At 38.2% G+C, this 26,243-nt stretch overlaps 1 protein-coding gene across 4 annotated transcripts in view; it reads left to right on the top strand.

The window, feature by feature from the left end:
* SCAPER (S-phase cyclin A associated protein in the ER) overlaps positions 1-26,243 on the top strand; it is a 197,943-nt gene that overhangs the window by 55,382 nt on the left and 116,318 nt on the right. For all 4 annotated transcript variants that reach the window (XM_067305181.1, XM_067305183.1, XM_067305185.1 and 1 more), the window contains exons 15-20: positions 1,326-1,466; positions 4,814-4,969; positions 10,809-10,951; positions 16,695-16,776; positions 18,135-18,287; positions 20,620-20,727. In XM_067305181.1, coding sequence (XP_067161282.1) covers positions 1,326-1,466; positions 4,814-4,969; positions 10,809-10,951; positions 16,695-16,776; positions 18,135-18,287; positions 20,620-20,727 — 783 coding nt within the window. The remainder of the gene's footprint in view (positions 1-1,325; positions 1,467-4,813; positions 4,970-10,808; positions 10,952-16,694; positions 16,777-18,134; positions 18,288-20,619; positions 20,728-26,243) is intronic.

The following is a 26,243-nucleotide window of genomic DNA, read 5'->3' as shown; positions in this document are numbered from 1 at the left end:
GATTAATGGATTGGGGGACTTAACAGCCTTCCAATAACTACACGGTGGTTATCAAGAAAACAGAGCTAGGCTCTTCAGTGGCATATGGCAGTAGGATGAGAGAGTCAACAGGCATAAATTGAAATGAGAGGTTCCAACCAGGTATATGAAGAAACTTTTTCATGATGAGGACAGTCCAACATTGGAACAGGTTGCCCAGAGAGGTTGTATGGTCTTCATATTTGGAGGTTTTCAAGACCCAGCTGGATAAAGCACTGAGCAACCACATCTGATCTCATAGTTGAACCTGCTTTGAGCAGGAGGTTGGATTAGGACCCTGAGGTCCTTTCCAACCTCAATTATCCGATGATCTTACTCTGATTGTTTGCCTATTTTACGTTTGGAGGATCAGAACGGATTGAAGGCAATATTGTAAAAGATATGTAAGAGGGAGTGGAGAGTTGCTCAGGTGGCTGGAGACAGAAAGAGCAAGGGGAAAAAAAGGCAAAGGAATCCAGGAAAGTTGGTGAAAGGTTTTAAAATAGGCAGTGGAGGAATAGTGACAGGAAGAAATTATTTTGCAGCAAGCAGCTAGTGATGGAAAGAAGATGTCTGTAGTTTGAAATGTAAAAAGACTTTCAGTATTCCTATAAGGCAAGACTAATGGTGTCTCCTTATCAGCTATGAATGGTTTTAAGCTGTTACCCAGAAAAGTTCTGATGTGTTCACCCATGATCCATGTGTGTGAGAAGATGAGGAAAAATCCAGTCAGATGGATCTGGATCCAGTTTCATGGGCAGTTTGCAGCTTTTTTTTAGTCTTGAGCAACATTCTACATAAAACAGCGCTGCTTTTTTTTAAACAGATCCTATTGCAGATATGCTTTCTGTGCAAATATTGGTTAGTTTTTGAGAACAGCATCAGTGAACAGTGTCTGATGTTTGTTTCATCTTTGTTGTATTAAAACAGAAAGCTTTTGTCATTATGTACAGTCTTACTTTAAATACATTAGATCTAAAATACTGTTGATATCATTAAAGAAAGCATTATTTTGAATCATGAACTTCTGTGAGATTGGTGATGACATACTGTACTGTCTTGGATTCAGGGAAGGTGCTGTAAAAGCAGAAATGTATTACGTGTATCCAACATAAACACTGAAACTCGCCAAATCGAAGCAGTTAACAAATCAATGTATTTTGGGTCAAAGTTATCTCAGTGCAGAATTTTTTAGGGTATTGTAGAGTTTTATTACTGTAAATCTTAAAAAGAAAAAAAAAACCTGGGGAAATGCAGGCCCTAACTTCAGTTACTATATCACTAATGTATTCACTAATAATACATAGGAGAAAGATGTACGGAAATGGAAAGAAGAATTATTAGATCAAAGACGCAGGATGATGGAGGAAAAATTACTCCATGCAGAATTTAAACGTGAAGTGCAGCTACAAGCAATTGTGAAAAAAGCACAAGAGGAAGAAGCTAAGGTAAGTTATTTTCTTTTAAAGGAAAATATTAATAATCATGTTTGTGTATGTTCTGTACCTCAAGAGTGTTCATGAGTAGGCTGAGAATGATGATGCAAGTTGGATATAGACACAGTGTCGACTGTGAAGCAGATAAACTCCAACCTCTAAAAGAGAGAGTTTTTCCTCTAAAATGAGTTTAAAATTAATGAGCTGTTGTTAGACAGCATGGTGGGCTGGCCTGGGAGAAAAGATGGGTTGGAATAAAGAGCTGATAGTGTTGTTGCTGCTCCTGTTCCACCCAGAGTTTGTGGCAGCATCTTCAGTGGTAACTAGTGCCCCTGGAAGGGGCAGCAGATCTGGCTGTAAATTCTCTGTATTCCAGCATGTGGAGTGCAAGGTGGGGAGAGCTCATTGCACTTCTCCCTGCGTTAAATGTCCATTCTGTATCCAGCATTCCGCGTCCTTAAACATATATTCTGTTCGTGTTGTTCTGATGCTGTGGTTCGTACCGTTAATATTGCTAAACAGTTAGAAATAAATATAAACCTATGCTTAGCATACAACAGTTATTCTAAGAAGTGTTTTGTTAGTACTTTTCTGACTTTAATACCTAGCTTCATAAGATGAGCATTTAGGTGAATGCTTTTTGGTTTGCTTTATTCATATTCTTTTGATAAACATAAATGAAATATTTTATTTTAAAGAATTATTTATCCCATGTAAAGATACATACATCTTCTTAAAAACTGAAGGGTTGCATTGTATAATGACCATGTATCCCAGCTGTGATTGCATCTTGTTGTTTAACATAAGCACAACAAAATTGGTCTGGCATTTTTACTTAGTCACTGTTTCTGTTTCTTAGATTAAAATGGTTTCTAGATTACCTAATTCAGTCTAACATGCTTACCTTCATTATTATTTCATTACACCAGTGTGACTTCTATAATCATATTAACTAAATCACACTTACTGTAATTCCCAGCTAAGCAGATGTTTGAAGTATTGCGTATGTTTAAATGTGTAAGATCTGCTGCCTCTTGAGGTTCTTCTGTTCTGGAAGTAAAGGTTTAATTGGGTGAGAAAGGCTTTACGGAAACACGAGCCCATGAGTAGTATAGCAGAAAGACCAGGGTGACTGCTGCCCAACTGGTTTTCTAAATTCCCACTGCTTACCTGTGTACTGAACTGTGAAATCCATTCTGTAAATGCATTCCAGTCAGTAAACAAAGTGACAAAAATACCCTAACACCATTTCTGTGATCAGCTGTTGTTTGTCCATTGATCTTCTGTCTACACATTTATTTTGCGAAATCAGACAAATAGAGCATGCTCTTTGGGTACAAAAAAAGAATTTCTATTTCAATCGTTGGTTTTTGACATGGTTTATAGCTAGTATATTTTTGTGATTTTCCTCAAAAACTTTTGTTCTAAAATCAGCATAAAGTTAAGTAAGAGTTTGCTTTTTCAGCTATATACAAATTTCTGAAGCATTTGCATTTTAAAGCCTAAAGAGGGCAAGAATTCTGGTCAGCATTCTTGCTGAGAGGACAAAATATTTATTACTTTAATGAATCTAAGTAGTAGAAAAGGATATTTTTTGATATTTTTAATATACACATTAAAGTACGCTTAGCCTTTTCATATATATTTTTTTTAATTCCTGCATATTGTACTGTCCTTCAGTGGGTGAACAAAATTATGTATGTTTGTGAAATGCCAGTATGAAATATTAGGACAATTGAGCTTGTTAGTTTTTCCTCATTCACAGTATACATGCTCTCACTTTTTTATTCAATAGATACTCATAATTTTTAAAAGTTAGATAGAAAGACCTTTTAGATCCTATGACCACTTACACATTTTTCTATTAAGGGTTTTATCCAGTCAGGTCTTAGCATTTCAAATTTCCTGAGTTGGAGAGAGACTAATAAAGTCTTGTTGCTGGGAAGATTGGGAAGATTTTCCTGTTATTTACCAAAGTTTCCTGTTTTCTGGTATCATTCAATTTCTCTTTTTTATATTTCACAGACTCTCCTGTTTAAAAAAAAAAAAGGGGGGGGGGGGATAAAGCCCTATGCTCAACTTGGTAGTTTTCAAAAAAGTTCTGGTGGAATGCCTCATCAGATTAATTATCAAATATCAGGGAATATTATAGTTATCAATGATAGAACTTCCCTACTGTTTGGTGGAAATTAGAAATTGAAATTTCATTTTTCGTGGTGAAAGTAAAATAAAACTTATGCCTTGTATAGTAAGGTCAAAGAAATTTCTTTGGTGACCTGTGCTGCTGTATGTACAGGGCAGAGCACAGGCAGCCATTCGGTACGCTGGATTTTCCCACAGAAGGAGAACCAATGTAAAAGGGAACCGTTTCATCCTTTATTAGTGGAAATATGCCACTGCCAGTTGTACTTGCTAATTTGGGGGGAGGGGACAGAATTGGAGCACATCAGTCTTTGGTCTTTAGGGTGAAAGACAACATAAATGACAAAATGTGTCATCCTGTTTCATTAAAATATTTCACTCATGCAGTTACTAGTCTTAATGTATTATACATTGTAGTAGTCCTGGGGGAGACTCAGGTCAGAGTTGCACAGATTAAATAACTTGCTAAGGCCAGCAAACAAGTATGTTGCCGGGAAAGACGGAGAGCCCACATCTTTTGCATCGTAGTGCTCAGAGGAAACCACTGAGGACCTTACCTGCAGCTGAATCAAGAACCTTGTACAACCTTATGTAAAGATGCAGGATTTTGAACATTTGTATCAATATGTTTGAAAACTGCTTTTAACTGATATGCTTTTTATAGTTTTATTGTTCTCTGCAAGTGGATGATAAAGAGTGACGAGGTATAAAATGTTTACCGAAGTTCAGTTCACATATACAAGTACTCCCTTGAATCCAGCTCATATGCATAAAGATTGGTGTCCGTATTGTAAACACATTAGAATAGTTGTAACCTAGTCTAAATGAAGTTATTTTTAAATGATTAAAGCCAGGAACAGTAACTTAAGTATTTAAATGTTAATAGTTACTTTATATTCAATGGGATTGATCACATGACTACCATACCTAATCATTTTGTATTTACAATTTTTTTAGTATATTGGAAAACATAAAGTAAATGTATATAAAGTGAGTCTTATTCTTGCACGTAAATACTTATCTGGACTAATAGATTCTACCGTACTGAGATTAAAAGAATTCTGAAGAAATAGTGACATGTAAAAGGAAATAATACATTGTCTGCCTCTTCTTGTCCACGAAAATTTCAGAAGTGCTTGGAATGGAATGCAGTAACACCAGTAACACCAAAACTTATTTTAACTCCTCAGATTTTTACACTTTCTGATTAATTGCAGGTAAATGAAATTGCATTTATAAACACCTTAGAAGCTCAGAACAAACGTCATGATGTGTTGAATAAACTAAAAGAATATGAACAACGCTTAAATGAATTACAAGAAGAGCGTCAACGAAGGCAAGAGGAAAAGCAAGCACGTGATGAAGCTGTACAGGTATAATTTATCTCTAGTTGCAGGGGAACAGTGAGATATGTGTTTTAATTATATATATTTAATATATATTTTAATTTTGGCTCTGCAGTCTTTGTTCGTTTGTCTTACCTCCTTTATGCACCTTCAAAAGAAATTACTCTCATATACCTCATTTATAATGCTTCAGCAACCAGAGAGAGAGAGGTAAGTCTTGAAGTCTGGATAGCTCAGGTTGTATACATGCTGGGTAGATGATTCGTGCCTGTCTTAAGCTTTTTTTTTTTTAAAAAAAAAAGTTATTCTGTTATAAGAAAATCATTATGTTTTAGTAACACTTAACTTTGAGAAGAAACAGAAAAATTATGCTTTATCACATACCTACTGTCATAATTATCACACTTTTTACGGGGCCATTGAAAACCACAAAGCAAATGTTTTTGTGTTCCTGAAATCCTTTATTTTTTTTTTTACTATATCCTTCCAATACTAGGTTTCCTGAACCTCACACATCCACTTTTTGGCATTGTTCTGTACATTAGAATCCAAAGCATAAGTTTTCTTCTTATGTAAACTCCTCCTCTCTCTGTATACATGCCTCAGGTCACCACAACTATAGTCTACCTGTGAAAATCTAATCCAGCCTCCTTCCGACCTTAGTACTAATTGTTAGCAGCTGATTCTTCCTCCCTGTTGAAAAGTGCAGCACCTTTCTGACTTCAGCTGCTCAGAAGCCGTTGTTGAGATGCAAGGTACTCCAAAAGTGCTAGGTAAAACTTTTATTGAGAAAATCCATCATTAAAAGTTTCTGGATTTGCAAAGATTGATTTTTGTGGCATGTTCTCAGTGAAACGTACCCTTCCATACTGTATATGGAACAAACTGACCTCAGTGATCCTGGTTACCTGTTGTAATTACCCATCCTCGCTTATTCCAGAATGCAGCCTTCCTGGAGCCCCTTTCTGGGATTTTGGGTGTTTTTAATTCTTTCTTGTCGCTGCCACTTTTCTAGTCCTTTCCCAGATTACCTAGGCACTAGGAGCTTCTGTAGTTGAACGAGCTCTAACCCTGCCTGCATGCAAGCTTTCAGTGTTAAATCCCATTTACCACAACACATTTCTGCCTATATTCTTCCTGCCAGACCAAGGATCAAGTTGATGGCTTCCTGCTATGTGTTTTTCATGCACAGTAGCTGCCCCTGCTGTCCTTCTCTATGAAGCAATGCATATTCCTCTTGGAGAGGTCTTGTGCTACACTGTGGTGGAGCTGGACCCACTCCCACTGTAACAGCTTTTTACCAGTTAATACAAATATGAGCAAACCCTTCATTCCAGTTCAGATGAATAACAACAGTGTTCTGGCTTATAAGTTTATACAGAATTTAACTTTATGCAACCCTTACCCCCCCCCCAAACATTGGAAAAACACAACACTTCTAAACATAATTAGCTTACACTAACTTTACTGTAGCAATGCTGGACTTCACTATGTATGGAACTGCATCTTTTAGCATCACAAGGAATCTAAAGATGTTGTATCATTTCAGTATCTCTGAAAATTGGCATGCTTCTGTTACGTACCTGGACAATGTCTTTGTAAATCACAGAATCACAGAATCGCTGAGGTTGGAAGGGACCTCTGGAGATCATCTAGTCCAACCCCCCTGCTCAAGCAGGGTCACCTAGAGCACATTGCACAGGATTGCATCCAGGCGCGTTTTGAATATCTCCAGAGAAGGAGACTCCACCACCTCTCTGGGCAACCTGTTCCAGTGCTCTGTCACCCTCACAGTGAAAAAGTTTTTCCTCATGTTCAGATGGAAGTGTCTGTGTTTCAGTTTGTGCCCGTTGCCTCGCGTCCTGTCACTCGGCACCACTGAAAAGAGTCTGGTCCCATCCTCTCGACACCCTCCCTTCAGATACTTGTACACGTTGATAAGATCTCCTCTCGGCCTTCTCTTCTCCAGGCTAAACAGGCCCAGCTCTCTCAGCCTTTCCTCATAAGAGAGATGCTCCAGTCCCCTAATCATCTTTGTAGCCCTTCGCTGGACTTGCTCCAGTAGTGCCACATCCCTCTTGTACTGGGGAGCCCAGAACTGGACGCAGTACTCCAGATGGGGCCTCACCAGGGCTGAGTAGAGGGGGAGAATCACCTCCCTCGACCTGCTGGCAACACACTTCCTGATGCACCCCAGGATACCATTGGCCTTCTTGGCCACAAGGGCACATTGCTGCCTCATGCTTAACTTGGTGTCCACCAGCACTCCCAGGTCCTTCTCCGCAGAGCTGCTTTCCAGCAGGTCAACCCCCAACCTGTACTGCTGCATGGGGTTATTCCTCCCCAGGTGCAGGACCCTGCACTTCCCTTTGTTGAATTTCATGAGGTTCCTCTCTGCCCACCTCTCCAGCCTGTCCAGGTCTCTCTGAATGGCAACACAGCCCTCTGGCGTATCAGCCACTCCTCCCAGTTTTGTATCGTCAGCAAACTTGCTGAGGGTGCACTCTGTCCCTTCATCCAGGTCATTGATGAAGAAGTTGAACAAGACTGGACCCAGTACTGACCCCTGGGGGACACCGCTAGCTACAGGCCTCCAACTAGACTCTGTGCCACTGATCACAACTCTCTGAGCTCTGCCATTCAGCCAGTTCTCAATCCACCTCACTGTCCACTCATCTAACCCACACTTCCTGAGCTTGTCTATGAGGATGCTATGGGAGACAGTGTCAAAAGCCTTGCTGAAGTCTAGGTAGACAACATCCACTGCTCTCCCCTCATCTACCCAGCCAGTCATTCCATCATAGAAGGCTATCAGATTGGTTAGGCATGATTTCCCCTTGGTGAAGCCATGCTGACTACTCCTGATCACCTTCTTTTCCTCCACATGCTTGGAGATGGCTTCCAGGATGAGCTGCTCCATCACCTTTCCAGGGATGGAGGTGAGGCTGACTGGCCTGTAGTTCCCTGGGTCCTCCTTCTTGCCCTTTTTGAAGACTGGGGTGACACTGGCTTTCTTCCAGTCCTCAGGCACCTCTCCTGTCCTCCATGACCTTTCAAAGATGATGGAGAGTGGCTTAGCAATAATGTCCGCCAGCTCCCTCAGCACTCGTGGGTGCATCCCATCAGGGCCCATGGATTTGTGGGTGTCAAGTTTGCTTAAATGATCTCTAACCCACTCCTCCTCCACCAAGGGAAAGTCTTCCTCTCTCCAGACTTTCTCTCTTGCCTCCAGGATCTGGGGTTCCTGAGGGCTGGCCTGAGCAGTAAAGACTGAAGCAAAGAAGGCATTCAGTAACTCTGCCTTCTCTGCATCCTTCGTCACCAGGGCACCCACCCCGTTCAGCAAAGGGCCCACATTTTCCCTAGTCTTCCTCTTGCTGCTGATGTATTTGAAGAAGCCCTTCTTGCTGTCCTTGACATCTCTAGCCAGATTTAATTCCAAACGGGCCTTAGCCTTCCTCGTCGCATCCCTGCATACTCTGACAACGTTCCTATATTCCTCCCAAGTGGCCTGTCCCCCTTTCCACTTTCTGTATACTTCCTTCTTCTGGTTGAGTTTTGCCAGGAGCTCCTTGCTCATCCATGCAGGTCTCCTGCCTCCTTTGCTTGACTTCCTACTCATAGGGATGCACCGCTCTTGAGCCTGGAGGAAGTGATGTTTGAATATTAACCAGCTCTCTTGAACACTCCTTCCTTCTAGGGCCCTCGCCCATGGGATTACTCCAAGTAGGTCCCTGAAGAGGCCAAAGTTTGCTCTCCTGAAGTCCAGGGTTGCGATCTTACTTGGTGCCCTGCTGCCTCCTCGCAGGATCCTGAACTCCACCATCTCATAGTCACTGCAGCCAAGGCAGCCCCCGACCTTCACATCTTCCACCAGTCCTTCTTTGTTTGTTAGTACGAGGTCCAGCAGCACACCTCTCCTTGTTGGCTCCTCCACCACCTGTGTCAAGAAGTTGTCACCAATGCTCTGCAGGAACCTCTGGGACTGTTTGTGCCTAGCTGTGTTGTCTTTCCAGCAGATATCAGGGTGGTTGAAGTCCCCCATGAGAACCAGGGCCTGTGATCGTGAGGCTACTTCCAGCTGTCTGTAGAAGGCCTCATCGACTTCCTCTTCCTGATCAGGTGGCCTGTAGTAAACACCCACAACAGTGTCACCCATGCTAGCCTGCCCTTTGATCCTTACCCATAAGCTCTCGACTCGCTCTTCATCCCCCCTAGGCACAGCTCAATACATTCCAGTTGCTCTCTCACATAAAGAGCAACTCCGCCACCTCCTCCCCTTTCCTGTTCTAGTATATCTTAGACCCATCCAGTAGAATCTGCTTGCTTTCTCCTGATGCCAGATTCTGCACATTCATCTTTATACCTTTCCTTCCATCGAGCTTATTTTAACTTTTAATTACGGGATCACAATTTTTTCCAGATTTGACATGCTTTTCCATTTAATAGCACTGGTAACTAATTCAAAATGTGCAAGCCACACTGATCTGTTTTCAGATGCCATCCTAAAGGTCTTTGCAAGGAATGTCCAGTACAACCAGTGCTCATTTTTACAATGCGCTGGGTGTATTTCATAGAGCTGTTTGCATTCTTGTCTATTTAATTGTACAATTGTAGTGAAGCATGCTGTATCTTTTTTATTTTATTAAGAAGGAAATTAATGTATTTATGCAATGCTGTTATTGAAACTTTATGTAAAAAAGAATACAATTACTGTGAAGGCCACAGTTCTGATTACCCACAATCGAGCGGTATTGCATGTAGCATTGAAGACAGTGTGGTTAACATCGTAGTCACTAACATAAAATGCTATGTATGGAAAAAATGTTCAATATTATTTTTGTAACTCTTCATTTCTTGACTAAAATAAAGTATAATCTTAATCTTTTCTGCTTTTAATATATGCAAATTTTTGTAAAGTCAATATTTAAAAATACAGTGCACCTCATCTAACCATTGAAAAATGTTCATTATTCCAGCAAGTTTTGGTTTGTGCTAATGAAATCTTGCACTGTCTTCTGAAAGGAAAATAATTTGTTAGTGTAGTGACATGTACTTACAGACCTGGAGGTTGTGCCAGGGAATATATTTTAAAAAGATATTTATTTAATGTCGTACAAAGCAGACTAGTTTTTCAGTAAGATAAGGATTCAAGAACATGTTAAAAATTCAGTGCTCCCCAAACTGCTCAACTAGACCAAATAATCACGTTTTCATATAGTAAAACTCATGAACTTTATATGTCTACTCATAAATGTCTTATCTAAGTATAAAATTTCAAACATGGTTTACTTTTACATTTGTTGCCAATATGGTTATAGCTAATCTATCAGAGAGGTTTACAATACAATGTATAGTTTCTTAATTACAGTCAGATTCAAGTGAAAATTGAGTAATGAGAAAGAAATTGTGTATTCAGTGATAGAACAAAAACATACAGTCAAAACTCCTGTTTTACAAGACCAACATTCAGACAATTTTAGAATCATGATTAAAATATTGATATTCTGTGAGAGCATATTTTGTTTCCACATCACCTTTATCCTTTAGAATGTTTAAAATGTTTTTAAATATTCTCATTAATTGATTAATACAGGTTTTTTTAGTGGATAGACTTTTTCAGGATGAGCAAAATGTATGCCCAATTAATGTGTAGCTTAGTTCATGCAACTGTACTTTTAATCTATGTTCAGACTTGTGAATACACTTTTATTTTCTTATTATTTCTTTATCTAATAGAAGTGTGGTTCTTACACCATCATGAAAATAAGATAAAATTCTATAAGGAAATGTTTTAAAATACAGCTTCCTTTTTTAATTCTTTCTTTTCTAAAGGAAAAGTTAGAAATTATTTTTCTTTGACTAGGAGCGTAAGAGAGCCCTGGAAGCAGAACGGCAAGCCCGAGTTGAGGAGCTGCTGATGAAAAGGAAAGAGCAGGAAGCACGGATTGAGCAGCAGAGGCAAGAGAAAGAGAAAGCCCGGGAAGATGCAGCACGGGAAAGGGCCAGGTAGAGTTTGGTTTTATTGCTTCCGTCTCCTGTGCTGTTATCCTTTCAGGCAAACTACCACTTCTCTATGAAATACAAAGACAACAGTGCCTTCTTAGGACTTCAAGCTTAGTATTTTAAAGAGTAATATTAATAAATATTCTTGATAAATGGTTTGAAAGAAGAAATCAGAATTCTGTAACAGACTTTTGTATTCCTTAGATACATGCGCAGTATAACATGCGAGGATATATTTTGTTGTATATTATTAAAATTGCTTCATCTTAGTTTTATTGCTCACAAGACCTTTTAATAATTTACCTTTTTCATATTTTAGCTTAGGTTTTCAAAGGAAGCAAGATTAATGTTCCTGTGTTCCCTGTTACCTCCATTCCACAGTAACTTTTGGACTCATTGACATCAATTTGAGTTCACCTTTTGGTAGGCACCAGAGGCTACATTTGTGAAGCACAAAGCCGGGAAATCAGGCTTCATTAATTCTGCTGCCTATGAACTACTTGTTTTATGTTTTCACCCATAATCAAAAGTCTGTAAAGGGGTTTTCATGTGGCTCTTCTTTCTCTTTCTGTTGAGCCAAACGTGAGGTGCAGAGAGGATGAATTATGATTTGGGTTTGGGGAGTGGCATTATGCTATACGAGAAAGGTTTACTGACTCAGGAAAACCACTTTCTATTTAATATTTAATTTGCCAAATTCTATTACTATTCACCTCCCACTATGGCCTCTCTCCCTAAAGTTCCGCTGCCACAAGCGTTCCATAAAACCTAAATGCAATTTACATTTTTCCTATGTCAAGAAGTATTCTGGATAAAATCACTAATGGTTCCTTAAAAATTTTGATTGTCACAGCTTATTTTCTTCAAAGTTATCATGAAAAGTGTGGGTTTTTTTTTCCCTCCCCTCCAATTAAAATATTCTGAAATGTATTGATCACATTCTGTCATCTTCTAAAAACATGAGTAATTCTATCTTGGCATATTAAAGGCATTCAACTTTCAATGAAATGTTAAAATCTAATGAATTCTGCGTAGGATCTGTGGCCTTTCTTAGGACATCTTGGACTTCACCTGAATTATTTTGAGTCGCATTCATAATGAAACAGAATGCGTTGGAAGGGCTCCTTCAGTATCTGATTCTCATTCTTAGACACTTGAGGAAGATTAGAGCTAACATGGAGAAGATTTTTGGTTACGCTCCTTTAGGAAGATAGATGCTTGCAAGTATAAGGCTCCTCTATCTTTCTGAAATTATATACCCCTTCCCTTCCTCTGTCAGTTATCTGCTGTGTAGCTCTTTAGGGACTGGAATATCTGTGTTTATCTGAAGAAATCAAGGCAGTTTTCTAGAAAGCTGGGAAATTGTTGAACAAAGCTGATTTAAAATTTTGCTCAGACTAAAAGCTTTGGCATAGGTTTAGTTACTTTAATACCAGAAACAGGAAAATACCAATTAAGGTTATTCCTAGCAAATCTGGTAACTCACTTAGGTACTGCATTCTCTGCACTGTGTTTCCTTCTCCTGGGCAGTGGTGTTTTATCATCAACACATCAAACAATTCATTTGAGGTCTAATAAAATTTAAGTTCCTTTCCAGAAGATTAACTATTCCTAAGATTAGAAATACGTGTTAGCAAACCTGGGGAAAAGAATATTTAAAATTTGGGGTTTTGCATGACCTAGCACTGAAGACTTTGTTTCTAGTGATAACTTTTTATCAATAGGTATTCTGATGTTATAAAATCTGATGATTATATTGTTTCTTATTTTATTGCGAAAAAGTACTCAGCGTTTCTTTCAAGCCAAATGAGGTTTTTATATTATTGTTTTTTCTTTACTGAAAACATCCAAGTATCTTTGGCTTTTAGAAATAGCAAAGAAACTTGAGGGGTGATGTTAGTGGCAATTCATACCACTGAGCTGTGGAAAGTTGAGTTTGAGTACACTGCTCTTGCTTCCTAATGGTAGTTGGAGCTCAGAAATAATTGTGCAGCCTTGCTGTTAACCAGAAGTCCTGCAGTATGGCTGGAGGTGGGGCAGGCTTGGCTGAGAAACAAAGACACTAACTAGTTGCTGCTGGTAAATAATGACTTTTTGCTGTATCTAAAAAAAATTGTTTCTGGCTTTTTGGGTCTCCTTTCTCAAAGGTGTAGTGAAATTAAAATAGAAATCTTATTTGGTCAGATAAGATATAATCATTGTCCCCTTGACTTCTCTCCCTAAAGGTCTTCTGTGACTAGAACTTCTTCTAAGGCTCAAGACATATAATTCTGTGCCCTTCTTGTTTAATCAGTTTTAAATCTGCTGCTTTTCTGGCATTATGGCATGTGAAGAATAAGTGGCTTCGTTTGCCTTCTGTTAGTATTGTGTTTCACCAGGTTTCCTCTATATTTGCCATTATTGCACACAGTTGCTTTGTATTTGATACTACAGTAGTCTGCTTGCAATTGTTTTTGTATTTGCTAGATGCTAATCATATGAGATAGTTGTTTGTTTTTTCTTTCCTTTCCTTTTCTTTTTTTTTGCTTAATTCTGGCGAAGAGCAGGAAGGGATGTGTGTATGATGCCTTGCAATCCGGGGCTTCAGTTCTATTAGAAGGGCCTTCAGGAGTCATTGCAGCTCATGAATAGCAGCTCTGTGCTTTCTTTACCGTGGCAGAGTTAAAGCAGGAGTCAGTGTCCTGGTTCGGAAGGTAAGGGGAGATAAGCTGGGCAGGACGCTGGCTGGACTGTCCCTTCCATCTTGGACTCCAGCACGTTGTGGTGAAACCTCAGGGGAATCATTTGGGGCTTTTTTTCCTGCTGCTAAGACTTGACTCTTATCCTGAAGATTTAATACTTGTTGGAATGAGTCATTTTTGGAATATCTGCTTAAAGTTTCTTCAGTATATGCTTTACCACGTGCATCTGGTGGTGATTAAAGCCTCTGTATGAAAGGAATAGTGTATTTAAAACTGACTTTAAGAGACTCTCTGCCCTTACGGTACATTAACTTGATTCCAGTAAGGTTTTTAGATGCAATTTCTGACTATTTTATACTCCAAAGAGTTGAAATCCATAATATGGAAAATCTTATTCTTGTCAATAGAAATCGTAAAACTGTATAATGTAACCTATTCATATAAAAGGCTTGCTTTTAGAAGTGCCTATAGAGGAATACTTTTGATGCCCTATATTTAAGATAACTGAAACTTTAGAATTTTCTTTCAAATTGAAAATATTAGTCCAGAATATGGTATGATATTAATTTGTCATAATTTGTGGGATTAAACAAATATTCAAAAATATATGCTGAAAGAAGTATCTAAATTAAGCTTTGGTTTTGGATATTGTGGTAGTTATGTTTTGTTTCAGTTCATGGTGTGAGTCAGGAGCTCTTTAAAACAAAACTTTTAGAAAAGCCTGCGGTTCAGGCTTTCTTTATATACCTCGGGGGAGATGACACATACAGTACATAATACTTCTCATCCATCATCTCCTCCACCCCCCTGCTCCCCACCGGTGGTTGGAAGACTTCACTTATATTTTCTGAAAGAACAATTGTGCTTAGTGTTCACTGTTAGACTTTTTTCCTCCCCCCTCTGCTTCCCTCTGTGTTTTTATATTTTATATGGCTTTTTGTTTTGAAATGTTACTTTTTCTGAGCCTTCTACTTTCACTGAAATGACTTTGTTTTTAATAAGGGTTTTCTGTTTTAAAAAAACAAACAAAAAACACAGCAAACAAAAACCCTTGCAGCTCAAAAGCAGTGTAAGGGTGTGTTCTCTCTCTCTCTCTTTCTCTCTCTATATATGTATGTATGTGTACATATACACACACACATACATGTATGTACATATATGTATGTATACATACACACACACATGCAAAAAATGAGTGGATAGGATTTGCCTCAGGGATCTCTCTCCCTTGGCAGCTCTTCTCCTTTTAGATTTCTAATGGCCTTTCTACCTCTGCCTCTTATTTTGGATAAGGTATTCAAAAAACTTACTGTCAAGAGACAGTATTTTTAAAAGGATGCAGATTTTCTCAGGTGTTGGATTCAAGTGAGAAAGTATTTCACTTATTTCAGTAAAATAACTTTTTTACAGTTCAAGTTGTTACTGTTGGTACTATTCCCTAGTAGTGTTCTCTTTGCTATCCTTTCTAGTTTTGTCATTCAAACTACTTTAATTTTAGAATGCCCTTTAAAAAGATGGCAGATAGCTTCGAATGCCTTCTGTGTTGCTCAGTTTACCCAAAGCTTTCATGACCTCTTCTGGCCCTTGTCAGAGCTGCCAGACTTCTAGGAGAAGTGTTTCTCTCCCATCCCAACCCTCTTTTCCTGCAAACAGCAGGAGTAGCCCACTTATTTAGGGTTTAAGAGCTCCCTTGGCTTACCGATGCAACTGTGAAACGGTGAAACTGTTACCAACTAGTTATTTTTCTGCTTGATATCATTTTTTCTAGAAAAAAAAGATGCCTGTAGCTGTTGTAACAGCTCAAGTTATATCTCTTTTGCTTTTTTCTCACATGGGAAAATAAATCTTGATCTCTTCAATAGGGTGATACTCAGGGGATTCACTTTGGATCTTTTGTTAATCTTGTATGTTGGCTTTTATTTACTACTTTAACTTGTACCTCATTTTCCTATGTGTATATAACATGTGCATTAGAGATAGGTGTGATACAGTTTTAGTCTTTTGTAATACACTACCGAAGAAAAGTATGACCAGTGTTTCAATGGTATTTACTCTCTTTTGTGCAAAGATTCAGGTGGATTTTGAGAAGCTGTGGGTAAGGGTTAAGGGTCAGTCTGTGTCCTTCCCTTCCCCATTTCTGCTTATTAATTCTCTATTGAAGGACTGCTACCCATTTTGGAGGCCGTGGTGCAAAGTGCTGGTACTCTCTTCCCTTTCTTCATGCACTTGGGTATGGGAGCCCTTTCCCAGGCACAGCCCTCTCTCTCTTATCCCCTCCAAGGACTCGGTCTCTCGCAGACCTCCGCAAGCGTGACAGCAGTGCTCTAGCACTTTGCTGAGGAGGGGAAGGAGGGTTGTCAAAGTGAAGAGGACAAGTGAGGGATGAGGCATGATTCAGTTTTGGGAGAGGGATGTAGGGCACGCAGGCGCAGTGAGCAAAACAGGTCCTGATTCTGCAGTTTTGTACAAAAGATACAACAGTGATAGTAATATAAATGCCCAGTCTTTTTGCTGTCCTTTCAAATCTTGAATGTTTAGAATTGCAATGCCTCTAGAGCATCAGTTTGTCACTCACAACTGATACCTACAGTATCATTTCCTGTTGGGCAAAATTTAATAAGTTTCTATATTCAAACTTTTTGTGACCATCATATTTATAAACTGCACTGTCCTAACTGCTGAGTGTTTTTTCTCTGATTTGCTATTGTATTTCTCCCCCTTGCTTTCCTGACAACAGCCACTGGCTGGAGAATGCTAATGGTGGCAGGGCATCACATTCATCCTTATTTTGCAGCATTGTGTTGACTGCCATTGCTCTCGGTTGGACTGAAGTGTGATTGGGGATCTGGTACAAAGGTTCAAGTGTATGCTTTTATTCAATCATCAAAATTATATCTTCTGTATTCTCTGTTAATTAAGCTGGTTTCTGTTGTCTGTCTTTTCTACTGAGCCACCTTCATCTTCATTTTTGGGGGTGCTTGTTCTCCATTTCAAACAAATTTGTCAGTATACTGTACACTTTACATTATTACAAGTTTCCCCTATATTTATTATCTTTTGGTTAGAGATCGAGAAGAGAGGTTGGCAGCTCTTACTGCAGCTCAACAGGAAGCCATGGAAGAACTACAGAAGAAGATTCAGCTGAAGGTATAAAAGGATATTTTGGGTGAAAAATATATTAATAACATAGAATTTCTGCAAAATTTTTTTCTGTATGTATGTTTTAGTTAGCAAAGATCTTACAATGCAGTAAAATGTGTCCTGAATTTTCTAACTTTACATGAGGTTTTGTTTAGACTTCTGCATTAAGAAGAGGACCTTGCCATGTAACATGCACTGTATAATTTGGAAATAACAGGACTGAGCCCTATGGAATTACATTCATTTCAAAGCTTGGAACATGAGAACAAATAAATTTGTACTTTCCAAGGAGAGTCAAGTAATTTTGAATTAAATCATGAGGAAAATCAGTATGTAAAAACTCTTCTACAGTTGGTGAAAACAATTCAAAAACAGTCACAGTCACTAGTGACTGGTACTGGCATTGATGCCATTAACAGTGTGGCAGGCTATTTCCTTTTGTACCATGAAGGACTCCAGTGATTTCAATAAATAGGCATAAGGACTGAGCCACTTGCAGTTCAGCTGCTGAACTGACTCTCCAGTGGAGAACCAGAGACCCAAAGTCTCAGAAGTTTTGAAGAGAGATCCATTATTGGTCAAGAAATGTAAAGACTGCTAAAATACTAAGTTTTACTTTCAAGGTTTTGAGATGGAACTACATAGTAAAGTTTCAATTATTATTATTTTCTTTTAAATTCTAGTATGGTCTATGTATTTGCATAAATAATCTTTCATTTTGGTTTAATTCTTTGCTCTGATCCCATTCTAACGAACCACAGCTACATTTACTTATACTGTGAAATGCAATTTTATCATTCCATAAAGATTTATACTCCAGCCTCTGATTTTAAATAATAGTTAGTTTATTCCATTCACATGAGAATTAGGTATGAAAACCTTTTGAAATAACCTTGTGAACTGTGCCAACTACTGCAGATAAATGACAAGTAATTTATTTCATTTTAATTTGTGCTTTATTATTTCATATCTATCAGTGAAAACAGCACATGTAACATAAGTTACATACTTGCGGAATTGAAAGTTGGACTTGTGTTTTCTGCTGGAGTGTTTCATTAAGAACAAAACAGAAGAACTGAGATGTTACATGTAGCACACAGATCTATAGAACGATTTACAAATCCTGTCCTTTTAAATAAAAATAGTGCTGATTGATTTTAAATCACAGCATAATGTTAAAATGTACATGATAAGTGTGGTGACTTTTAATGCCTTCCAGAATTAAAAAATAATTTCAATTTAACCTAAGTTCATCCAAAACTGTACAATATTTGGTAATTCTCAATATTTCTTTGCACGATTTAATTCTGTTTGCTGTAATTTAATATTTTTTTTCTTTGTTGTGTTTATTATTTTGCATTCAGCATGATGAAAGTATTCGGAGGCACATGGAACAAATTGAACAAAGAAAAGAGAAGGCAGCTGAATTAAGTAGTGGAAGACATGCTAATACTGATTATGCACCAAAACTTACACCATATGAACGAAAGAAACAGTGCTCATTATGCAGTGTCATGGTAAGCTGGATAGTGGGAATACTATCAAAATTGTGAGGCCAACCTAAGCCTTAGAGATACAAATTATGCTTCACTCACAAATGAGAGCATTGTGTATCTGTTGTGTCCCTGCTCTGCCTTGTGAAGTGTACCTTACTTTGGGGTCATGATTATTTCAGTTGTTCCACTAAACTGCCAAGTTAATTCATAGTTTCAGTCATAGTCAGAGGGTCAGTAGGAGTCGAAAAGGAATTAAAATGTTAAGATTTAATAGGAAAGGAACAAAGACCAAAACAGGACAATATAATTTTCTTGCTCTCTCAATCGGTTTTTGCCCACGTTTTGAATACTTTGTGCAGGTTAGGTTTTTGCCCATCTCAGAAAGCAAATAGTAGAGCTGAAGAAGGTTCAGAGAAGGGCATCAGGGATGATGAAAGGTATGGAATGGCTTCTGTATGAGGAATGTCTTTAATCTGGATTCTTCTGTCTATAGACATCTAATAATTAGATGATTTAGAGAAGATATGAAAGAGAACTACAGAATAATAGGTAGAATGGACAGTGTGGACAGTAGTCAGTTGTTAGCTTTGTCTTCTAAAATAAGAATTAGGGAGCATCAAATGAAGCTAGTTAAAAAGTGAAGTTTAAAACAAAAAAAGGGAGGAGATTCTTTACATAGCAGATGGCTGAACTATGGAACAGCTTGTCGTAAGATGTGGGTACTGGAAGTTAATATGGCTTCGGGGGAAGATTGGACAAGTTTCATTGAATTTGCATTCATTGAAGGTTACTAAATACAGAGCATCCACATAAAGCTCAAAGTTCTTGAGCTGAGTTTGGCTGGAGGCTTAGGAGTGTTGAAGGGGAGAATGACTGTTTGCTTCCTCTATTTTTTTCACTTTTCCTGAAGTATCTACTTTTTGGACACTGTTGGGAGACCAAGTACTTTGCTAGGCAGACCTTAGGTCTGAACAAGATTATCTTCCTGTGTCCACTGTCCTGTATGTCCCAGGAATGGTGGAGAAAGAGGGAGCTGTACAGTTGCTGAGTAGGAAGTAAGGAGATCCATTCTTGCTGATAATTGTTCTTATTGATGTGCAAAGACTAGACATTATTGAACAAAGCCTTATATCCTCCTTAGGAAGTTATGTAAGCATTATTTCTCTTTAATAGCTGAATTAAGTAAGCTTACACAAGATCACTTGGAGTAGGAATAGAAACTTGGGTTCTACCATAAAGCAGACTAAAGTCTTGTGCATTTACCTATCATTTACCTATCATGCCTTTCAGAATGAAGGTTAGAGTGAAGTCAAAATGACATGAGAAGCAAAAATTTTTCTTTTAATCTTTATTATTTTACTGCTGTCTAGCAAATCATTATATGATTTACTCTCAGGTCCTGCATAAAAGATGTGTATGTAAATTAGGTTGAGGGATAAAGTTCTGTGCTTGAGCTCTGTAAGTCTAAATGTCCGTTCCATTGGCAGTCCGTCTGGAATTCCTCATGGTTACATGAAATGGCATCTGTTTCTTCACGGTTTTGTTTTTGTTTTTGTTTTTTAACAGACTTATTTAATTTACTCATGTAATTCTCCTAAAACAGATTGCATAATTAAAACTGGTACAATTTGTCAGGTAAAGGATGAATGAAATAAAATAAAACACGGTAGTTCCTTGGTCTGGTCATCAAAGAGATTGCAAAGCCTAAGACATGTTTTTAAATATACACAATCAATACCCTCATCTCTTAGAATATAAAACTCCATAATGAAGAACTGTATATGTATATTTTTGCTAGAAAAACTTGCACAATTTCTGTGGAGTAGAAACATGGAGCCATTTCAGGACTAGGTTTGATAGAGACCCATCCTTGAATCTTATTGCTGCTCATTGGAGTGTATTTTTGATTCATCTGTTGCCTAAACAAAATCATTGTGTTGAGTTTTTGTTAGGTCTGGTCTGTATGCTGCACCATGTCAATTTTGCTTTGTGCAGGTGTCACCCTATTAAGCTGCAACATTTGTATCGCATCTTATGTCAAAACAAAACTGTAGGTTAATGCATAGGCACTTATGCCAGGCTTTCAATAAGAATTAATTGCATTGAGGAAGACTGGACAGTTTTGGTTCTTAATCAGTAAAATGGGTGTGAAAATAGTGTGCTGAAATTAAAAAAAAAAATTTTTTTAAGATGTTAAAATTAACTGTTTCAACATCATAGTTATGAGATGTTGCCTTAGTTACGTATCAGATTCTGAACATACTCCTAAAAAATAGCATGTATTAAAATACTATTGTTTATAGATTCTCTTATTATTGAGCAAAAAATTACTCATAATTCATTGTCATTACAGATTTCCTCGGAGGTATACCTTTTTAGCCACATTAAAGGGAAAAAACACCAACAAGCCGTGAGAGAAAACAGCAGTATCCAAGGACGAGAGCTTTCAGATGAAGAAGTGGTACGTTCTGTAACAATTTTTACTGTATTATTTGCCTTTAGTTTTAAATGCCATCCAGCTGAGAATGCTAAGAACATCTTGAAAGTTCTCGCAAAGGAATTGAACAAGAATATTTTTGTTAGCATGGGAAGAGTAATGCCTTAGACTGCCGATGAAAATGAGTGAAGAAACAGTGAATTCAAATACTTCATGTGATTGCCATTTGAAATATATTCTCTATAGAAATGTGACTAATTGTTTTCCAATAAATCAAAGGTGTTTTTTCATCTCACTGTATTTACCTTTTCATCATAAAAATCTCGTGTGTTGAAGATGTCTGCATTTTGCTTTACTTTTCTTGCTCCTTTCATATAGTGCTCCAGATCTTGAGTCAAGTGAGACTGGCAATTAATTCTGAAGGGTCTACGCTTTGTGATTCTTGTGTTATGTTCCATGAGTGGTCATCTTATTTTCATTCCTTTTATACCATTCCAAATAGTAAATATTCTTCACTGCTTTAAATAAAACCCATTTCAATAGAGCTACAAAACAGCTTACCTACAAAGACTAGATATTAAAATAGTCAAATGAGAGCCCCTAGCTGCTCCTCCAAACTCAAATGCTATTTTTTCTTATCTCACCTTGGCCACATCTAGCTTTTTAACATCTTTGGCAATCCGTTACTCATTCCTTTGCCTGTATCTTGCTTCTTCCAAGCAGCTTTTGAGGAAAACTGCAGAATATCCATCAACCTACAAGATCTAAGTTATCTGGGACGATGAAGAATCTAAAGTCATTGTCACAGAATGTCTTGTTCTCCCCCTCCCCCTAGGGGAGCTGTCAACTTGAGTAGGTCGTACTGATGGACAGAGAGGAACATGGTCCGAAACCTATGAAAGCTTTAGCAATGAAAAATGAATGCCCTGAAAAACAGTCAGTAGCCAATTATAAATCAAAGTGCAGCAGAATATAGTGTTTCCTTGAGGCCACAGTGAATGCGTAGTTTTTCATTTTTATAATAAACGCAATCTGTAGCTGTTAAAAGGATGGTCAAAATTCAGTGTAGTAATTAAAGATGTCAGATGTCTGCATCCTCATAAAAGCCCTTAGCACTCTTACAAATATATGTAAAAAGGATGCTTGACAAGTGCTTGTATATATAAATTTGACAGCCGTGTTTTTCCAATGAAAATGAATACCAAGCCATTAAAAATAACGTAGTAGTTAGATCTGATGCAATTTCCCAAATTCCTCTGCTTTTTTCCTGTATGATTAATCTCAGCCTTGTCTAGAGAGAATCTTAGCAAATAATGAGTAGGAAAAAAGAACAATGCTGCTTAAAATATCTTAGTGCTTACTTAGGTTACAAGATGCCCTACCCTGTGCATCAAGGTTGTTAATGCTGAAAGTTGTAGTGCTAAATTACTTAAAATATAATCATGGAAATCTTTTGCAAGTATGAGCACCACTGGAAAGAACAATAGTTAGTTTTTCAGTTACTTCTTTAGAAGAATTGGCACTTGGAGTGATCTTGAGGAGACACTGAGAACATTTTATTCTAAATCAAGAAACCATGCTGTGCTAAGCAAAGAATTGTGAATGGCTGTCTGATTGAATTTCTTGTTGCTGCTGCTTGAACTGAACAACAGGATTAAGTCAAGGCCATTTCTATGAGGCAGAAATTATAGCAGGCTTTGAGTTCTGTCTTTCCCCCCAAATTTGGGAATCGGCAGCTATTGCACCTGTCAGACGTTTACAAAGAAACGCTGCACAAGCTAATTCTTCAGAGCTGAATCAGACTGAAGTTCCTTGTGTTAAGAAATCTGTTTCCAACCAGGATGATTCAAATGTTACTACCCAGTACTTCTAATTTTGGGATGTCTCCTTTTTTCCTTCACAATTCTTGATATTGCTTTTATTAGTTGAAGCAGTTTCTTTGTTTACAGCTTCAAATGGTCAGTAATGGCGTGTTTCCTTTCTCTTTTTAAGAAAGCTTTGGAGAGATAAGTCTCTGAAATCCACAGAGATAGTTATCCCTGGAAAAGTGGAGTATTAAAATTGGAGAGAGTTGTCTGGAGAAATACATTTTTGCTGAGTTGCAGCTTGCCTACCCCTTCCCAGCCGTAATGAAAGGACTTGAACTTTCTTTTCCCTTTTTGGTTCCTGGGACTTGGGTTGTTTTGAGTTTGGTTTTGGATGCCAAGTTTACCTTCATACTGCCTCCAGCTTCCTAGAAGTACAAGCCAGGAGAGTTACCAGAGTTCTTTCATGTCAGTAACTGCACCTGAGAGTGCCCAAGTTGTAATCCTGATATTTTCTTGTATGTATTAGCCAGTGCTTTTCTCGGTGCCGGCTGAGCTATGGTTTTTGCTTGGCCACTACCTCAGATGAATATGGAGGAAAAATATGAAGTAGATATTTTTGTTGTTGTTTTTGGTCCGGATGTTATGCACTATTCACAGCATTTGATTTAACAGCTTAATGCTTCCAGCTGCCAGAAAAAGGGCCCCCGTTGTCATTGCTGCCCGGTGCCCCAGCTGGTGGCAGAGAGCTGCCACTAGAGGGCACAGAGATCTTGATTTTGTGATGTCCAACAGCCTGTGCTTAAATCCACTGCTTTTCAGCAAAACATTTCAACGTGAGCTTAATATCAAGATTAAGGTTAAGTTTATGGGATGTCTTGAGCGAGTGCTCGGTGTAGGAGCAAAAGGGAAGAACGGATCTAACTGAACGAAGGCAATTGCAAGAGCCAGTTAAGGGCCGCTGCAGTATCCTTAATGAGTCAATGCGTAGTATGCAGCGTCCTGGCAGCATACGAATACTGCCCTTGTTACTATATTTTATAGATTATTTATATCTGTATTTTAATTAGCCTGAGTATACAATGCTGAATTATACCATTGTAATCTGAAATTTCCTTGGCCAGAGGCCATCTTCACAGTTTTCTTTTTCCAAAGAGCAGTAATAAGATCTGCATCCTAGAGATACGGTCACTGTAAAGTAGAAAAGCCATTACATTTATCAGAACAATCTGCTTTGTGTACCTTTTTATTCAGCATGTACAATTAAAGCCAAACTTTGCCTCCCCCCCACAGCTAAAGCATTCAGTAACTTTAGATGAATTTTAACATACATGAAAACAAGCTTTTAAAGTACCGTATAGAAATAAAAATGGATCCTAGTGAAGCACTGTAATGTTTGTAGTTACTTATTCATCACTGCTTTCCATTTTTTTAATCAGTGAAGGTATCTGTAGCGAGAACACACTTGTATTACTTAAAGTTATTACTTGTCATCTGTGATGTCTTTATATTATATACATCTTGTCTGTGACCCTTCTTCTTTGACATAAAAGATTTTATTTATATCACCTTTGACCTAATAAAATTTCACCTTTAACCTTATGCACTTGACACCTCAGATAACTTACTCTTGATCTTTGACTCATTTTGTTTTAAGCCTGTTAAGCATAATAGGTAGCTGCCTAGAAAGAAAGCTTTGTTGTTTTGGGGGTTTCTTTTTATTGTAATCTGACCATAGAATTTCTTTATTATTACTTGGGAAACTGCACAAGGCATTGGAGTATGTTTATTTTGTCCATGTTAGTATGACAAAAGGCAAAGCTTAAATATCTCCTTAAAACTTTGGAAATTGCTTTAAGTAGTGCTTGCATAATCTGTTTTCTTACAGTAAGGATTCTTGCTGGGTGATCTGACTGTAAGCAGCATGTTAAAAGCTCACCAGTTCTTAAAAAAAAAAAAGAAAAAAAAAGTGCTGTATCACATGATCATTGACACTAATTTCTGTTGGCCAGTGGATCCTAGTCACTGATCTTGCCAGATATAAAGAGAAACAATTATATTCTAGTAGTTTTTTCCCTTTGCTATAACATCTATAGGTTCTGCAATTCTATAAACATGTTTTGAGAGATAAAAGTAGACTCCATTGTTCTGGAATTAATCATGTATCGTTCAAGAGCTGACAGGTAATATTAGACATGCAGTTAATAAGGTGAATTCCATTGTAAATGCAATATATTTGGTGAAAACCACAAGGAAAATAGTTGTTATGAATGAAGATGTTAAAAATGAAGAAATACGAAATTATTTAGAGGTCTGTACGACAGCTTCATTTCATTTCAGCTTTTTGGTTTTCTTTCTTTTGGGATTTATCAGTCCCTAGTTAAAAATTACAATTTGCAATTGCAATTTGCCATGTCATCACTGTCCCACCTCCAGATCATCTCACCATTATCTTCAATGTAGCAACCATGTTCTCTGGTCTTCCTCTCTCCCTCTCTCGCGCCTGCTTAAATACATCTCTTCATCCATCAAACTTACAGCTTCACCTTCTATTTAAATTATTACTTTCTATGCTGTTGGTTTCCTGTCCCCAGCTTTAATATTCATACTAGTTTCAGTTCAGCACAAGAGTTAAATGTTGTATGCATTTTGGTTTCATTGACTGCGCTGGAATCGGTGAGTGTGTTGAAGTTATGACTGTTTTGCCGAACCAGGCCCAGGTGGCAGAGGGCTTTTGACAGCCAGGCCACGAACATCACTGAAAAGGAGTCTGCAGAAAGCCCTGGGAGGACGTGCCTTGACTTCATTAGGCTGAGGATTAGGTCCCTGCAAGGACTTTGTGTACTCATGCTCCCACCTGTAGCTCTTAGATAATTCATTTTTATGCCCCTCTGCTTTCCCTTTTTTTCCTTTGCCTTTCTTGTCTATGCTAGTGTGTTTTGAAAAACATTCATTACATTAGTAACCTTATAGCTTCCTCCTTTGAACTATTGTCCTATCTTTTGTCTGTATCTCTTGTCATTTAAATAGCATGGTTTTAAGGCAACTTTAGAGTAGAAACCATATAACTGTGCACTCTACAAATGTTTCTAATAAGTGAAGGATACTTCTAATGTATAAAATAGAAAGCATGACAGGGGTTTGGTTATTTTATCTGAGACGTGTGCTAGAATTTTATGCATTCCAAAGAAGAGCTGATGGAGAAATATTAATGACCCTTTGTTTGCATATGTGAAAAATGTGCTTTTTGGAGGGGAAGAAAACTGACTGTATTCTGTCATGGCATTAATGAAAAAAGAACATCTTAGAGATATATTTAAATCAAATGAAAATATAATCCCGTGGTGGAGAGAAGAGACTGTTGTTCTGTGATGACTGACAGCTTTAAAATGCGAGGATTTATAGAAGGCGCTGGCTGCCTGAGCCCACCCACGTCGCTCTCAAGTGGGTCCGCTCGGCGGGCCGGACGCACGCTGCTCTGTCAGGGCGCTTGCCGAGCGGGCTGGGGCTGCACTGCAAACTTTTCCTGGCACAGCGCGCGCTAGATTGCAGCGGGCTCCAATTTAGTCTCATTTAGCATGAGCAAAACGATGCTGGCAGGTTCCCCGGGGGCAGACGCTCCTGCCCTGCAGAACGGCTTTTTTGCCAGGCGGTGGTGGAAGGCCGCCTGAGAAAGCGGGGCTCTACTGGTGGAAGCTCTGCTCCAGCCAGAGCAGGGTTTTAGCTAGTACAGCA

The sequence above is a fragment of the Apteryx mantelli genome, chromosome 15, assembly GCF_036417845.1.
Source record: "Apteryx mantelli isolate bAptMan1 chromosome 15, bAptMan1.hap1, whole genome shotgun sequence".
In the NCBI taxonomy this organism is placed as follows: domain Eukaryota; kingdom Metazoa; phylum Chordata; class Aves; order Apterygiformes; family Apterygidae; genus Apteryx; species Apteryx mantelli.
The sequence above is the reverse complement of the archived record's forward strand: the minus strand, read 5'-3'. Positions and strand labels throughout refer to the sequence as shown.